We start from the raw sequence: 16,558 nt of genomic DNA, 5'->3' as shown, positions 1-16,558 counted from the left end.
CCGCGCACCGGGCCGGGCGGGAGGGGAGAGCACTGCAGCAGGGCAGAGCAGCCGCCCCCGGGCACTGGTCCCACCGCTGTAACCCCAACCTTGAACCGTTTGTAGCCGTGTCTTGTAGGGGCGGGGCGGTTTTTGGTTTTACCTATTTTTTTTAATTCAGAAAATTGCCTTTTATTTTCCAGGCATCTAATGATGACATTATGGTATCGTCTTCCATCCCCCTCTCTCCTCCTCTCTCCTCCTCCTGCCCTTCCCCTTCTCACCTGCCCTTGTGTCGCTGCAGATTGAATCCCACAAGCTGACGTTCCGTGAGAAGGCCAAGGCTCGAACGGACCACGGAGCGGAAATTGTCGTCTCCAAACCCCCCAACCTTTCCAGCAGCACTTCCCCCTGGCGTAGCACATCCGTCAGCGACAGCCTGGGCTCAGTCGCCTCCTTGTCACCGCTGCAACAGCCAGCTCCCCTTGCGGCGCTTTCCCAGCAAGGCTTGTGACCCCCCCCGGCCCCGTCTCCCGCCTTTCCCCCCCCCCCAGAGTAACGCAGCTTGGCTCTCTTAACCCGCCGTCTGGCTTTAGATGGGAAGGGGACAGCGTTTTAGCAGGGCTCCGCGTCCCTTTCGGCCGCGCTGGCTCCTCCACGCAGCCTGGAGGCTCCCCCTGCCCACGCGGGCCGGGCTCCGGTGGTCCCTTCTTGGCCGGAAAGGGCTTCCCTCCCTCTCCTGCCGCGTCCCTTTGGCTTTTCGGGAGGGGGACACTAGGGTCAGCGTTAGTGTCGTGTGGCGGGGACGGGTGTCTAGTGGCTTCCAGGCCGTGTCCCCGAGCCCGGGCGGCCGGGCCGGAGCGCGGCTGCGCTGCTGGTGGCTGAAGCCAGGCCAGAGTTAATAGGGATAAGCTGTGATCTAGCTATTATCTATCTATCTTTTTTTTTTTTTTTTTTTGAAAGAAAAAAAAAAAAAACCAAACCACCCAACCTTTTCCTCCTTGCCGCTTCAGTTTCTGCTGATCCTGTTTGATGATGATATATATTATACACACACGTTAGGCTGTTTTAACTGTTGACTTTAACCTTTTATTCTTCGTGACGCTGTGTTGATGATTTATCGTGCTACGAACCCCCCCGCTAAGTTTCCTTTTCTCTTTCCATCTTTCCCTGACCGTAGGAGAGTTAGAGACATTAACCGCTGCTGCAGTGCTGGCTTCTTATTGACATATCCAGCAATTGTAACTTCTTTGTTGTTGTTTTGTTCTCTTTCTTCTTCTTCTTCTTCTTCTTCTTCTTCTTTTTTTTTTTGTTAAATATTTTAAAACGATGGAGCAAATTCATGGGATTTAAGCCATGTCTGAGATGAAAGGCACAAGAATGTGTGAAAGGCAAAGGTGCTGTGAGAGGTCAGATGAAGCCTGTGGTTGACTCTGCAACGAGACGCGTTGAATCGATGCTCGTTTGAGGAAAAAAAAAATAAAAACGAAACAACAAAACAAAACAAACCCTCCTGTAAGGCCAAAACCGCCAGCCCCGGAGGATGCCTAGGACGTTCTGCGCGTTAGCAAGGCAAAGACGGTTTATTTATTCACTTGCACAGCCAAAGCCCTGGGATTTCTCTCTTCCCGGCGGGGGCGGGAGGCCTGGAGGAAGGGCAGGAGGCTGCTTTCGCGGCGGAGTTGCAGGTTGGACGCAGGCCCCGAGTTCCGAGGCTAAAGCAGGTCTGTGGCGTGCGTGCGTGCGTGCGTGCGCGGCGTTTTTAAGAGGCCGATGGCTGGGGGTGACCCCATCGTCAGGCTCGAGCGAGGCCGGTGAGGCGGGGGACAGGCGTGAGGCGGGGGACGAGGACGGGCAGAGCCCCCGGCCGGGGCGGGGGAGCCGGGCTCCGGTGCCGGGGAGCTGCAGCTCTTGACTAAGGAAGGAGAATTATTCTTACTTTTGGGGTTTTTCTTTTTTTTTTTTTTTTTTTTCTTTTTAACCTCCTCTTTGAGGCGTGAGCTCCTTCGTTTCGTGTTGCAAATGACACTAAAGAAATGAAATGTAAATAAATTAAAAAAAAAAAAAAAAAAAGGCGTTCTTGGTTGTCAAACTAATTTAAAGCAAAAAAAGGAAAAAAAAAAAAAAAAAAAGGTGGAATAACAAAAGGCTGGGATCAAAGTGAAGTGAAGCCGGCGGGCGCTGAGCGGGGAGCTGAAGGAGGGGACGGAGGGAAGCCTGCGGCTTCTCTGGCTTGGGGGAATATTTCTTTGGGAAGCCGACAATGACACGATAACCCGGAATCTGTATTTACACACAAAAGATTCTTATTGCACTTGTATTTTTTATATTAAAGTTTGCATGATTTCTAATAAAAATGGCATTAAAATGTACTAGTTTGCATCAAAGTCGTCTGCTAGTTTCATAAGTGCTTTTTTTATTTTTTTTTTTCTCTGAATGCAAAATTTAAATAAGCAATGCAGATTTGCACCTGAAAGGGGCGGTTATATATACCCCAGCAACCTCCCACTGCTTTCCTTCCTCCTCCTCATCCTCCTCCTCCTCCTCCTCCTCCTTCTCCTTCTCCTCCTCCTCCTCACCTCTCCTGCCCCATCCCTCTAACCCCAGACCGGGGCACGCGCCCGCGCCGGTGGCTCCCTGCCCTGGTGTTGCGCTTGCCAAGGCCAGCCCTGGACTAGCCCAGCACTAACGCCCCGGGTGGCTCTCCGGGGAGAGCAAAGCGGCCGCCGATGCCGGCTCCGGGCTGGGGTTGGGAACCTCCTTCGTGGCGAGCGGAGCTGCGTCCCCACGCTCGGAGACCCCGCGGCCGGTCCCTGCGGCTGCCGCCTCCCGCCACCCCTTCGCCCGCATGTCGCCCTCCGGTATATATCACTGCCCCTTCGCTGCCGCTCCCTCCTTTCTCTCACCGCTAAATTCTAAACACCAGCGAGATCTTGTCAAGCTCGGGGTTTGGTTGTGTGGTTTGTGGTTTGTTTCGCGCTTTTTTTTTTTTTTTTTTTTTTTTTTCATTACTATTTCCAACACTTGAATCGAGGGGAAGTTCGGAGGCGAGGGAGCTGGAGGGGCGCAGGCCGAGCCCCGCCGCAGGAGGGGGCCGGGGCTGGGTTTCCCACCCCCCGGCCACAACCTGGTTCTGCTCCCGGCAGGGACTGGCCAGAGGATGCCGGGGTGCGCGGAGCCCGGCTCCCCGAGGGCGAATCCTCATGGGCAGCAGGATGGAGCCGGGCTCCAGGCTCGCCGGCTGGGCGGAGGAGCGGGGAAGTGGCCCAGGAGCAGCCGCGGGCTGGAGGAAGGGCCGACGGTGTCGCGGAGAACCAGAGAGGAGGTGGAAGCCCATCCGTCGCCTTCCTCCCGCGGCTCCTCCGCGGGGGTGCGATGCCCGGGCGCGGGGAGGCAGCCGGGCACCGGGGCTCCCTTCAGGTGCCGCAGGAGGAAGGCGAGTGGCAACGTTGCACTTTATCTTCTGAGATTGCAAAAAAAAAAAAAAAATTTAAAAAAATAATAATAATAAAGCAAGCGAAAGGCTAACGCCCTGCCAAAGGGCAGCAAGGCCACCTTCTCCCCCCGCCCCGCGCTGCTTTTGTCCAGTGTTTTGGCTGCTCGGTGGTCCCGGGTGAGGCGTTTTTTTGGCTGCGGCGGGATTCGGGCCTGTCTCTGACCGGGATCAAAGCGTCCCAGCCCGACACCCACCGACCGGCCCCCGCTTCTGTGCCACTTCTCCAACACTCCTCGTGCCTGTGTTTAGCTGACGAACTAAATCCAGAGACACTAGTTCGGTGTGGTTTTTCTAGGACAGCTTCAGTTTTAATACAGCTTTAGTATTTTATTTTTTTTAATGTTGTTTTGTTTTCAGGAAGCGGCTGTACATATTTGCTAGCCTGGGAAGGGAGGCGCGCGTGGTGAGAATGACTTCTGTTTCCCATCTGGAGAGGTGGGAGTGAGCTCGTTAGTGCCGAGACCTTTAATGAAGGCTGTGGAGAAGCTGCTGGTGGCTGAGCGCCCGCGGGGCCGAGCAGGGGACGGAGCCGTGTTCGCCGTTGGCGTGTTCCAGGGGGGCAGAGGTAGCAAATTCTCTCAGAAAACAGAAAAAAAGGAGAGTTGTGCTCCGAATTAGATGCAACGCGAATGTACACGGTCCTGTCCTGAGGTGCCGCGCGTGGGTCTTGCTTCCTCGGCAGCTGCGCGCGGGGTGACTCTGCGCCGGGGGAGGCAGCGTGGGGAGAAGTGGGGCGCTGGGGGTTGGGGGGGGTCTCGGTCCCGCCGGATGGGGCACAGAGAGCTGGTGTGTGGGCAGCAGCCTCAGGGAGATGCTCGGCAAAGAGATTAATTTTTTTTTTGTTTCCCCCCCCCCCCCCCCCGCCGGAGCTGGTTGTCAGGGGTGAGGTTTGGAGGTGTCTGAGCTGCAGGAAGCAGCCGTGGGGGCTGCGGTGGGGCAGGACGGGCTGTGGGGGGGCCGCTCGGTCCCTCCCTGGCTGTGGGTGCTGCCCAGGGCTGCTCCGCTGCCGTCCCGTCTGCTGGAGCCTGGCGTCTCCCTGCGTATCAGTGGCACATACAGTAACTTTGGGGCTTTTGGGGCTTTTTATACTATTAAACAAAGTACGTTTGAGTAACGCAGCGCGGGGGCCAGAGGCCATGGGAGCAGGAGGCCGGCAGCGGCGGACACGTTGCTGCTGCCCCCGGCACCCGCCTCCCCTGGGCTCGGGGTCCTGGCCATAAACTGAATGTAGTTGGGTTTTTTTTTTTCCTACGCTGACCCTCGCTGTTGTCCCCCGCGTAGTGTCGGTGTGTGAGACGGACGGGGGGGGGGGGGGGGGGGCTGTGGGACCCTCCTGTGTTTGTGTCGGTTAGGCAGAATTTCTAGTTTTCTTGGAACGCAGCAGGGGCTTGATGGCGGTGACGTCTTTGGGGGTGACGGGGCTCCTGCGTCCTCCCGGCACGTGGAAGGAGGGACTGACCGAGCCCCTCATGGCTGGGCAGGGCTGTCCCTGCCGCCACAGCTATCGGGAGGCCAGCAGCCCCCGGGCTTGGGACAAATGTCACCCAAAAAAACCCCCTTCCTGGTGCAGGGCAGTCGGCGGGTTGGGTGGAAAAACTGCTACGGGAGGCAGCAGCGGAAAGTGGGCTCCGTCTCTCCCTCCTCCTCGGCACCTCAAGCCAAGCTCGAGTAAGAGTTTGCCTTCCGAATCTCCCCCCTCGGTGAGTCTCGCTGGCCACCAGCTGGTGTCTGGAGCGGGATCAGACACGAGACTCGTCGTGGTGCGCCCCTCTGCTTCTCCCACCCCAGCGCCCAGCGTTGCCTGCAGCTTCCCTTACCCCGTAACGTAGGTACAACCAGTAGCGAGAGAGTTGGGGGGGGGGACATGCCCACGGGGACAGTGGGGGCTGGCAGGGAGGGCGCAGGACGCAGCAGGGCTGAGCCTTGGCCCCCTCAGTGGTCTCGGGAAGTCACGTCACTTCCCTGCCTCAGTTTCCCCATCTGCGAGGTGGGGGGCCGATGCTGCTCACACCCCCCCAGCCGTGGGGAGGGAGTGAGCAGTGGTTAAAAGTGTTCTCTAAATGTGATGTATTATTATTATTATTATTATTTTGTGTCATGGGGCTCCCGGCCGCTCGAGGAGGGGGTGCAGCCGCTGCGTGGGGGGTGGGCGGCCGGGCTGTACCTGTGCCATGGGGAGGAGGGGGCTGGGGACGGGGGGGGCGTCAGTGCATGGGTGTAAGGCTGAGACAAAGCTCTGTGGGCTGGGGGGGGGCCGGGGCAGAGCCCCTCCTGCCCGGGGTGAATTTGGCCCGATTTGCTTCTGCCTTTCTGTCTCCCTCCCCCCCGGCCCCGCGAGGGGCTGTCGGACTGTCGCCTCCTCCGCAACATTTCCTGACTCGATGTTGTGATTCTGACTATTGTAAAAGGGTTGAAATAAAGCTTCTAGATGTTTCCCCGCAGCTTGGGCCTGAGTTTGTTGGCGGGGGGTGGGGCGGGAAGGTGGGACAGGGCGGGTGGTGGCACAGTTGGGGACACCTGATGTCCTGCTGGTGGCAGAGGAGGGCACGGAGACGGGGTGAAGCGCGGAGAAGGGTCTCTGATGCCTTCAGCCACTGGAACATTCCCCCATCCCAACTTTGCTCCTCCAGCCTGGGCTGAGGGCCGGGGGTGGGGAATGGGGTCTGTTGGCCACTGGCCACCACCTCCCATGGCCAACGCCAGCCCCTGGCGGCTGCAGAGCCACAGGAACACCCTGTTTGCACTGGGGGAATTCATCCATCCGCCCATGCACGGATAATCCTGGGGGAATTCATCCATCCGCCCATCCCTCCTGGTTCCTCCTCGAGCAGGGGCCAAGCCTGGCTCCTGTCCGCCACTGTGGCTAAAGGGGGGCTGCGAGGGGCCACCAACACCTCGGAGAAGTTGCCCCCCTGTACGCTCTAATAAGGGGTTTGTACCTCAGCCCAGGCTCCGCACCAAGGCTGGATGTGGCCCCAGAGCCCCCGGCCCTGCCCCCGACGGGGTGACGACCCCCGGCCGCTGCCCCCCCATCCCTGCGCCCGCGGCAGCAGCAGCTCCCACCCTGCTCCCCCGGCCCTGCCCCCGAACCCGCCGCTGCCGCAGGGCCCTGGGCAGCAGCAGCACCCAAAAGACCAGGGGGTGTCTGTGACCCCCCCCCCAGGACGCTCCAGCTCCCCTGGGGCTCCTGAAGGCTTTCACCCACTGTGGGTCCTTCCTGCAGAGCTGCCACCGCTCCGCTGTCACTGCACGTCCCCCCTCAGCGCCAGCCCCCCGAGGAAGGGGGCTGCCGTCTCCCCTGCAGCAGCTCGGACACACACGGGGGGTCAGAGCCCCCCGGATCTGGGGGGGCCCGGGGGAGAGGCGGTGTCTCACAGAACATCACTCCCCTGCTGGGCCCAGCCCGGGGGAAGCAGCACAAAAAGCAGCAGCTTCAGGCTTCGCTCAGCTCTTTAAAAAACAAAAAGTAGGAAAAAACGCCAAAGAAGGAAGAGGAGAGAGGCAGTTACTACTCTATCCCTTTTTATTGTCTTTAATCTATGTTGTAAAAAGATCCAGTATCACATAACAGCCACTGAAGTATCCCAATATCACACTAGTTCTGAACCATTTAGACAATAGCTTAGTCTTTTTTTTTTTTTGTCTTTTTCCTTTTTTTTTTTTTTTTTTTTTTCTTTTTTCTTTTTTTTAAACCTGCTGGAAGGGAAACCCATACTGCCCATTATACAGGCCAAAAGAAACAAACACTGGTCAAATAATAGTGACAACCTCAAGCAAGTGAAATGAAGATGAAAACTTTTGAGCGAACACAGGCCGGGGGACGGCGAGGGCTCAGGGAGACCAGAAACGCCCCCCCCAGCCCCGGCCCCGCTGCTGGAGTTGGCCACTGGCCCCCCCCCGACACCTGCCCTTGTGCTTTTCGCCCACAGCCCCTGGGAGCCGTGGGGCTCCCGCACAGCCCTCGGCTCCGATGACAGACCCACAGCGCCTTTAATTAAAGCCCATGACGAGTAAATTAAATCGTAGTAGAGAACAAGGGGGAGAGGCGAAGGGCGGCCCCGAGGAAGGGACCCCTGGGGGCTCCTCAGGGCTGGAAGCCCTTGGCCCTCGCTCCCCTCCGCAGAAACGCGCTCAGCCCAGGGATTTCTGCCCCCTCCATCTCCCCGGGGAGCGGGGGCCCGGCTGGCGCGGTCACACCTCGCATCGCTTCCAGGTACAAAGAGCATAAGAAAACGGTGAATAAAAACAAATGATGCCAAGGCCCCGCCACTGCCTTTCGCCGAGCTGCCGGGGAAAGCAGCGGCCGCTCCTCCCCTCCCTTCGCAGCCCCCCCGACGCTTCCAGCCCCAGGAGGGGGCACAACTGCCCCCCAGCGCCCGCCGACCGAGTGTGAAGGACTTGAACTCTCCCGCACTGTCCAGCCCGAGGGCTCACGCGCGTAACGAACATTAACGAAGCCTCACAACAGCCCTGTGAGGTAGGTCACTGTCTTCATTTGACAGGGAATCCAAGGCAAAGCTGGGATTAAACTCCAGGTTTCTCATTTAATGCTGTGCCTGTCACAATCCTCCTTCCACAGAAATATGGTCCCTGTTCATAGAAAACAAAGAATTTTGTGCCTATGCTCCTGGCTTCCCGCAGGAGACAGCGCTCACAGGCAGACTGGCATCTACAATCACGTCCTGTGTTGCACGAGTTACAGGGATCCGGCCTCCTTGACGTAGGGAGAACAAGAAATAATTAAAAAAAAAAAAAAAATTAAGAACAACGCAAGAGGACAAAAAGTACAGGCAGGTTAGGAACGACAAGTCACATCTCACACTCAACGCCACGACTGCGCTCGCGCTGTGGGGTGGCAGGGCCCCGCCGTGAGGCTCGGAGATGCCGCGTGGAATGTCACCTCCGTCCGGCGCCTTCGGGGCTTCCTCCCCTCCGACGAGCGAAGATGACGATGACGACGGTCACCACCCTGCACCGGAGCTGCTGGATCCACGCTCTGCTGCCCGGCGCCGGTCCCCGGAGCAGGCACAGCCGCAAGCCGAGACATCCGTCCTCCTCTTGAGCCGGGAGGAGCTCCGGCACCGGAGCTGCTCCGTCCAGCCCAGCCCCGTGGGGATGGGGCAGAGGAGGGTCCGCAGCAGCCGCGTCCTCGCCTTCCAGTTCAGGGACCGACGCTGTCGAGAGCGGAGGAGGTGGGTGCCCACAAAGGCCGCGTCGGGGTCCATCGGTGCTCCCAGTCCATTCCAGGCGGTTACTGCGCTGGTTCTTCCTACGCGGTGACCATGCACGGAGCCGACAGCAGGAGATTCAGACAACATTAATCTTCTAGGATGGAGAGAGATGACTTCACAAGGGATAAATAGAACTTTATTTAAATAAACATTTGTGAACATCTTTATACAAATTACAAGTCCCCACACAATCCTCCAGCTCCGCCTAAGCGCCAAAGCTGCCGGGAGGGCCTTTGAGCAGATCCACCAGGATGTCGAGCAGCTGGCTGTGCTGGTGGTGCAGGTCCCCAGGGATGGCCGCCATCTCATAGCACAGGCACGTCTCCACCATCTTGGAGAGCGACACACGGAAATCACGCAGGAGGCGGATGGTGTAGGAGTCTCCCTCCAGCACCAGGAGGTCACTGTCTGTCAGGGAGACTGTTGCTCGCCAGCCATCATCTTGGTGGGAAGAAGAGAGGAGGTGAGAAGCAGGAACGGCGCTGAGCGGTTCCGGCCTGCGCTGGCCGCTCGCTCCTCCCCACGCTCATTTTAGCCCAGAGTCACGACTCAACTGGGCCAAACATGTCCCACAAGAGCCAGGGAGTGCTGGGACCCATCTCACTAGCGTCGTCCCACTGTTTCCCACAGGGAGGTGGGATTGCGCAGCCCGTCTGAGCTCGAGGGCTTGAGCCCAACTGCAGCACTGCCAAAACCCCACGAGCTAAAGGAACACGTCCCCGGGGAGAAGGGCTCGCTCCTCCCTGCACACCCGCCACGGCTGAACACCAGCCCGACTCCTCGTTGCCCAGGGATGAGCCTCCCGGCACTAGCCCGCTTGGCTCAGCCTGCCTGCGGCTGGGTTGCCCTGTCTCCCTGGAGAGTTACAGCTGGGAACAGCTCACAAATCCTCGCCTCTGTGGCCCCGTTACAGCAACGCCCCCAGTCCAAAGTAAGAGGGTTGGAAAGCAGGGGAAGACAGTTGGCCAAGGGAGAAGCAGAGCTGCCCGGAGCAGAGATCGGGGGGTCACCTTGCAGCTCCTCGACTGCGGTCGGGCTGTAGGAGCGGGGTGCCTGGGGTGTCGGGCACAAGAGGATGTGCAGGTGGACGCGTCAGTCCTGCAGCACCACTCACCTCGGACATGGATATCCGTGTCGGTCATGAGCAGCACGGCCAGCGGGTGGACCTGGGAGGAGTCCCGCACAAATACCCCGCCGTTGGACTTCACCGCCATGAAGTACGTTAGCCAGCGGCTGTACAGCTTGGACGCCTCCCTGCACAGGGGAACAGCTTCGTCAACCACGGGCAGAGACGGGTCGTACTCCGGTTCTGGCATGCGTGTCGGTGGCAGAGCGTGGTGCGGGGTCCCCACCCTCCCATGGTCGCAGACACGTCACCCACCTGTTGATTGTTGACTTGTGGAGCAGAACGGTGCCAGCCTTTGTCCGATACGCGTAGCTGTTGGGTTTGAACTTCCCTTGACGGGTCACTTTGCCTTGTCTCACCTGGAACGAGAAGAGCCTCTCCAACACCTGCCCAACCAGCAGGCACTGCCCACAGGCAGCCAGCCCGGCTTTCCCCGCAACCGTCCCCGCTACGCGTGTGTAGGGGTAGGTATCTTCCTCCACTTCCAGCCGCTCTGCTGTGTCAGCGGAGCGCATACATGGGGGTGACCGACCAGGCAGGCACCAAACGCCATGCAAGGGGCAGCAAACAGGAGGAAGACGCCACCTTGATGGCTCCCAGACCAAGCTACAAGAACCCAAGCATGGACCTGTGCAGGTTGGGGGGGGGCCACATCTCAGAAGGAAGGATCCAGGGACAGCACTGGGGCAGAAGCACGAGCAGGCAGCCAGCCTAGGACACACTGTCCCAAGAGATGACAAGCGTCTCTGGCACCTCAACGCTTCCCTGTGCTACCCGCAGTGACCAACAAGCCCAGGAGAGCGATGGCGGAGCAGGAGATAGTACCTGGATGAGGTTGGGGTAGAGCCCAGCCATGAGGACTCCCTTGACCAGTTCTTCCTCTTCACTGTACTGGTTACATACAGACGAAGGCATGGTACAATCAGATGGGGATGACACCAGGAAGGCTTCGTAGAGGTTCTCAGAGAACTGCTTGACAAGGCCTACAGGGAGGAGACAGCCCCAGGGAATGAGAGTCACCCTCTCCTTCGCCTCACCGTGAATGAAATAACCTCAGTGGGGCTACGCCAGCTCCGGCCTTGGAGGCCCAGCCTTGGCACTAGGACTGGAGACCTGTCCTGCGCCTGTGGCCTCCCCGTCACCCAGGGCTACACCTGCCCTCACAAGTGCCACAACCAGAACCTGCGCCCACTCCAGCTGTCACCTGCCCAGTCTACCCCACTTCTGCACCACGTTCTCCACCAGTGCTCCAGCCTTTTCAGGGGACAGAGGGGACAATCAGGCCTCTGGGACTCACCATTGATGAAGCGAAGGCTGGGGCCGTACAGGTAATAATCCTGCAGGTAGTTATCCCTGGCACGGCTGTCTCTGCGTCTCAGCACCTCCTCCCAGCCTGCCACGGCTCTGACAAACGCGAGGTGGTCGCTCCCGCTCTCCCGGCTCAGAACAGCCTTGGCCTGGGAGAGACACACACGTCAGCGGAGCTACAGCCCTTTCCCTACCTGCTTTCTACCTTCCTCCAGGATGGGCTCCTCACCTTGTCCACCTCTGCGCGGTTTTGCAGGCTGCTGCTGAAGGGGTCCCGGGTGAGGCAAGAAACGATGACAAGCAGGGGGTGGAGGCAACGGTAGATGGACGCCAAGACGATGGCCTTTGCCAGCCGAGGATCTGTGGAGATCTGGGCAAGGCGTTTGCCTAAAGTGGTGAGGGCTTCTCGCTGGTCCAGCACACCTGCAACAGAGCCGCCCGCAAGGGCGCATCCATTAGTGCCAAACAGGGCCAAAGTGGTGGCTGGTGGCTTCAGGGAACTGCCAGGAGAACCCGCCTACCAGGCTTGGAAGACTTGGTGTGACCTCCAGAAGAGGCACACAACAGAGGTGCCTGCCATATGCGCCCAGAACCTCCCAGGCTGAACTGAGCTGAGGCTGAAAAAAAAGGCTTAACAGCCAGCTGACAATCCACAAGACCCCAGCTATGAACTCCACATCACAACTTACCTTCTTTCTCTGTCATTCCTCCTCCCCTTTTGTTTTTTAAACCTTGGGAAATTCTCCCCACTTCTTGAGCAAAGCAGCGTGAGAAGTAAGATACCGCCACAATGTGTGTGGTTTGGGAAGTCCCTATCAGCCGCCATCCCTATCTAGGGACAATCCTGCCCAGTCTGTCCCACAGGATCCTGTGCCAACTCCCACTTCCCATGTTTAGACAGCAAACGTGTTTCCATCACGCCCACACCAGAACGCAGTGTTAGCTCACCGATCTCTTGCAGCAAGATCACTGCTTCATCCACGGCTTTGATGTCAGGGCTGTCCAGAGCCTTGGAGAGAAATTCAACTGCCTGTAAAACAGCAGGGGGAAGGGAAAAGTTAAGAAAAGAGGAAAAAAAAAAAAAAAAAGGAAAAAAAAAGGGCATGTTTCCCATATAGGAGTGTGGGAGAGCCCTGGGGAGCCCCCTGCCCTGCCCCAGACTGCACCACAGTTCCCTCTCTGTTTGCCTGCAGGGATATGAGCTCAGCCCTCTCCATTCTCGCAGAGTGTTTTAGACATACTCCGTAATCTAAGTAATCTATACGTTTCCTGCTCTTAACTCCCCTAGCCAGCACTGCACTTAGGAAAGCAAGAACTCAAGTCATCAGCTTCTTGGGTTTTTTCCTACTCGTGCTCGTGGTCAAATCACATCTCTGGAACTGGCACTAGGCAGGCTGCACCCCGCTGGCTCAGTCGGCTGCAGTCTTGCGGGCGTGCACTGTGCTTACTGTTTTCTCCGGCATGTGGATCTTGGCCTGAACCACCAGGTTCTCCAGTGGGGTGCGTAGGATCTCTGGAACCTGGTAAGTCGGCATCTTGTCCAGGCGGCTGCGAGGGAAGAGGTGATAGGCAAATCCCGACTGACAGCGGCCAGCACGCCCTCGCCTCTGCACCACATTTGACTTGGACACCCACACCGTTTCCAGGCAGGACACCTAGGAGCAGAAGGATTAGGCGCTGTCATGGCTCTCCGTCCCGTTTAAATGCAGCCTCCCATCCAGTCCACAGACACCTCACGACTGTTCAACCACGCTGCTAAAGGGCAAGGGGAGCTTTTCCCACTCTCCTACATCTTGCAATGCTGGTCTCCAGCAGGCAGCAGCGTGGTCTGAGCTGCTCAGTGCGTGGATGAGACCCTGATGCCACCTGCTGGACACCTGCCTTGGCTCCACACCACGCTGCCCTGCTGGGAGCTGCCAGCAGAGTGTGTTCCCTGCCTCCTCCAGGCAAGCCCGGCTGCATGCCAGCGCAGGCACTGCAGGGTCTGCATTGAGACGAACTGGGTTAAAATTGGGTTGGTTTTAAACTAGAACTGTGCCAAGGTGTGAATCGCCACCCGACCCTGTAAAGTGTTCTAGCAGAGGGAGGGGAAGGGGCAGCAGTGCGTAGCCAGAATCCCTTCTCCCACCAGCGGCACGGCTGCCTTCACGCTCCTATGAAAGCGTATGCACAAGAGCCTTCGCAGGGCCCAACACCCCCAGAAAGATGGCCTGAGAGCAGCGTAAACCCTTAAAGTTGGCTAACAAGCTACGGCACTGTGGTCAAGATAGCTTCAAACAAGAGCAGTTTATGATGAAATCACAGGAAAAGGCAGAAAGCAAACGGAAAAGCTACAGATGTTAGAAGGTGTGACAGAGAGATGGGACGGGAGCAGGATTTGCCTTCCATTTCTTCAAAGACACCAGAATTTTACTTGTTCAGACGTTGATGGGGAGCCTGGCAGGGAGCTTAGTAAAGGCAAACACTCTCCGAAAGATGAGTCAAACACTGTCCCCAAACAGGGACACAGCGACAATGCCCCAAGGGCCAAAACGGGAAGCAGCTCTATCATCCAGTTAATGGCATCTCAAATGTTGCTCTGAAAACATCCATTGGCTCCAGTACGTCTCAAACGCACTTAGAGACGAGAAAGCGTCAGTACCTTGGTCTTTAGATCGTAGCGTTCCTCCTTGTGCGTGCCACTGTCCACCACGTGGACAATGTCATTGATGGTGATGGAGGTCTCAGCGATGTTGGTGGCCAGGACGATCTTCCTGACGCCAGGTGGAGGTCGCTGGAAGATGTTTTGCTGGTCCATCATGGGGATGTTGGAGTGCACTAGGAGGTGAAGAACAGTCAGTCCTGCCCTGCTGAGCTGCGTTGCAGTACAAGGCCAAGGTGGGCAGAGATTCTCAGCCCTCTTTCACCATCACCTCCCACTTCTAGAAACAGGGGACAGGGATGGGGACACCTCTCGCAATACTGATAGTTATTGTCAGCTGTTTCCTGCCAGCCAGACCTCAGCAAAAATCTTCCGCACATCATTAAGGAAGGCCTTATTTCAGTTGCTTCAACATACGGATCAACATCAGCAGGAGCTCTGGTTACCTCCTGTCCCAGCGAGGCTAATGGCATCACCAGAACATCCCTGGATCCCAAGCAGAAGCCTCACTCCCTCCCACAGCCCAGTTCTGCAGCTCCCCCTTTTCAAAAGGCCTCCGAGGCAGGGGAATGGGGTATCCTCATTGTCATTTGCCTTCACTTGGTCAAAAATGGTTATCAGCAAGGGCCTGTAACTCTTTTTTTTATCACGTATTTGCCCTATTACAGATCAGTGATGCGGAGAAATTCCTAGCAACTGCACAGAACAGCAGGGGAGCACAAGAACATGCAGTTTTCACAAAAGAACACCTGCATTTATTCGCAACTGAACTGCTCAAAATCGTGCTCCTGGCTGGCCTTATTTGACATGGAATAGGGAAGACTTAAGAAAAAAAAGAAAAAAAAAGAAAAAAACCCCAAACAAACCCCAGAAATATTACAGCCTTGCAGAGTAATACTGACTTTTGTTATAAATCTCCCTCCTGGGATAGAGAATGTTAAATTCACTAATCAAAGCTGAGCTGCAGAGTACACCTCCATCCCACAAAACAGGTCTTGAAGATCTTTTCTATGTAGGCTCAGCATGCAGCTACAGCAATGCAGAATTTAGCAGTTTCCTCCTCGCCTAATTCTGAACTGCTGGAGGCAAACAGGAAGCCAGTTTCTTTGATCACATACAGGTTTGGATGGCCTCTGCTAGGAGGAGTTATTTGTGCTTAACATGCACAATTACACAACAGGTACGTACATCAGAGCATACAAACTTGCTCTGTATCGGAGTGCAAGAGCCGAAGGGGCTCATCGAGTCAAGTGGCCTAACCATTCTCCGGAACCCTGGGGAGAAAAGCTCTGGCCTGGCCATCTCACCTGGCAAGACGAGGTACCGGCTGTTCTGAGATCCGAGCATCTCTAGCAGGCGCTGCTGCACTCCTTTGATTTCCTGCCAACCAGGGAGGAAGCACAGGATCCCACCTGAAACAGAGCAAGAGTTAAGAACGAGTGACCTAGAAATCCAAGCATTTTTCCCCAGCTGGAGACACAGAAACTGCGTCTGCTGCACAGAAGGGACACCCGTTATTTCCCCAAGCTCACAGCAACCTTTAGCCCAAGAAACCCAAAGAAAAGCAGGGCCCTGGTCTGTGATGCCCCCTGCCAGCTGATCTCCAAGGAAACCTGCATCATCCTGATCGTGAACAAATGACGGATACAGCCATTATGGGAAGTCAGACCCAAGGGAACATTTGTCTAGACTTCATACCTGCTATGCCGTATCTGCTTCTGTGAGCTCATTAGGGCACGGTTTTAACGACAGAAAGAAACCAGGTTACCCGTACTTTGAGATTGAACACTTTCTACTAGGCTTTAAAACACTTAAAGCTCAGAAGTCATCTGAGAGTCCTGCCTTCTTCACAAAAACACCATCTCCCAGGCAAAGACATTTAACAGGGATGGGGCTCCAATACTAAGTTGTGCAGCACAAGGTTGCAAATGCTGCAGCACAGACAAGTCTTGCCCTTCAGCCCAGGAACAGCTGTATCTCAGGACACTAAGACCGACACACTGAGGACTCAGATGTTGTTTTAGACAAAGACTCAGAATTAGCTCATGCCCCACTGCTCCAGACCACTCAGTTCAACAGGAATTCAAGGTGGCCTTGCAGAAGCCAGCTCAGCATCACGTTTTCTCTGCAAAGGGTCTGGGCTCTGCAGGGTTCACTCTTTTTTCACCCCCAGCAAAAGGAAAGAGCAAGGGGGCGAGGCAGAACCTACCTGGTTCACCATGGGCGTCAATCTGGAGTACGAGGTCAGTGATCAGATCAAGATCAAGGACACATTCATCATCTGATTGCTGGAAAAAACAGGGGGGACACACAGATAAATGAGCGGCAATCTAGCAGACAGCGGAAAGGCACACAGCCTCCCAGAGCATCTTCTGAAGAGAGCAAATGCCTGTACTTGGACGGCCTCCCCAGGACCAGGAGCCAGGAACCTCAGGAGCCTGGTTTGGGCTCCATCTGGAACCTGCTCTGGTCACAACTGCTGCCAGTTTCCTCTGCTGCGAAATGAGAATACACAGTCCCTTCCCCCTTCTCCAGACTTGGGAGCTGAGATTTGTGTACCTCTACTGAACAGCACCAAACAAGTAACAAAAATCAACATGAAATTTTGGGTGACAAAATGGTGCCATATGCACCTGGGACTTCAAATCCACCAGGCACAGAGCAGCAGCTTCTTTATCTCTCAGTAATTTGCAACACACCTATCAGGCCAGCTTAAAAAGTGCAAGTCAAAATCCCAGCCACAACAGAAACATTGCCCTGAAGGCAATGGGACACCC

The 16,558-nt window shown here is 56.5% G+C and overlaps 2 protein-coding genes across 12 annotated transcripts in view; one reads left to right on the top strand and one right to left on the bottom strand.

The window, feature by feature from the left end:
- MAP4 (microtubule associated protein 4) overlaps positions 1-2,351 on the top strand; it is a 171,670-nt gene extending 169,319 nt beyond the window's left edge. For 7 of the 8 annotated variants that reach the window (XM_054190133.1, XM_054190136.1, XM_054190135.1 and 4 more), the window contains one exon: positions 183-2,351. In XM_054190133.1, coding sequence (XP_054046108.1) covers positions 183-190 — 8 coding nt within the window. In that variant the 3' untranslated portion in view covers positions 191-2,351. The remainder of the gene's footprint in view (positions 1-182) is intronic. The other variant, XM_054190132.1, reaches the window with a different exon arrangement.
- A 6,469-nt stretch (positions 2,352-8,820) lies between these two features.
- The window catches only part of DHX30 (DExH-box helicase 30), a 33,072-nt gene continuing 25,334 nt past the window's right edge, over positions 8,821-16,558 (bottom strand). For all 4 annotated transcript variants that reach the window (XM_054191388.1, XM_054191389.1, XM_054191386.1 and 1 more), the window contains 11 exons: positions 15,991-16,069; positions 15,089-15,193; positions 13,782-13,957; positions 12,589-12,795; positions 12,089-12,170; positions 11,370-11,563; positions 11,130-11,289; positions 10,658-10,815; positions 10,088-10,191; positions 9,821-9,960; positions 8,821-9,147 (listed from right to left, as the gene is read on the bottom strand). In XM_054191388.1, the coding sequence (XP_054047363.1) occupies positions 8,912-9,147; positions 9,821-9,960; positions 10,088-10,191; positions 10,658-10,815; positions 11,130-11,289; positions 11,370-11,563; positions 12,089-12,170; positions 12,589-12,795; positions 13,782-13,957; positions 15,089-15,193; positions 15,991-16,069 (1,641 nt within the window). In that variant the 3' untranslated portion in view covers positions 8,821-8,911. The remainder of the gene's footprint in view (positions 9,148-9,820; positions 9,961-10,087; positions 10,192-10,657; positions 10,816-11,129; positions 11,290-11,369; positions 11,564-12,088; positions 12,171-12,588; positions 12,796-13,781; positions 13,958-15,088; positions 15,194-15,990; positions 16,070-16,558) is intronic.

Source organism: Rissa tridactyla, chromosome 2 (assembly GCF_028500815.1).
Source record: "Rissa tridactyla isolate bRisTri1 chromosome 2, bRisTri1.patW.cur.20221130, whole genome shotgun sequence".
NCBI lineage: Eukaryota > Metazoa > Chordata > Aves > Charadriiformes > Laridae > Rissa > Rissa tridactyla.
This window is presented reverse-complemented; position numbering and strand designations above follow the sequence as displayed.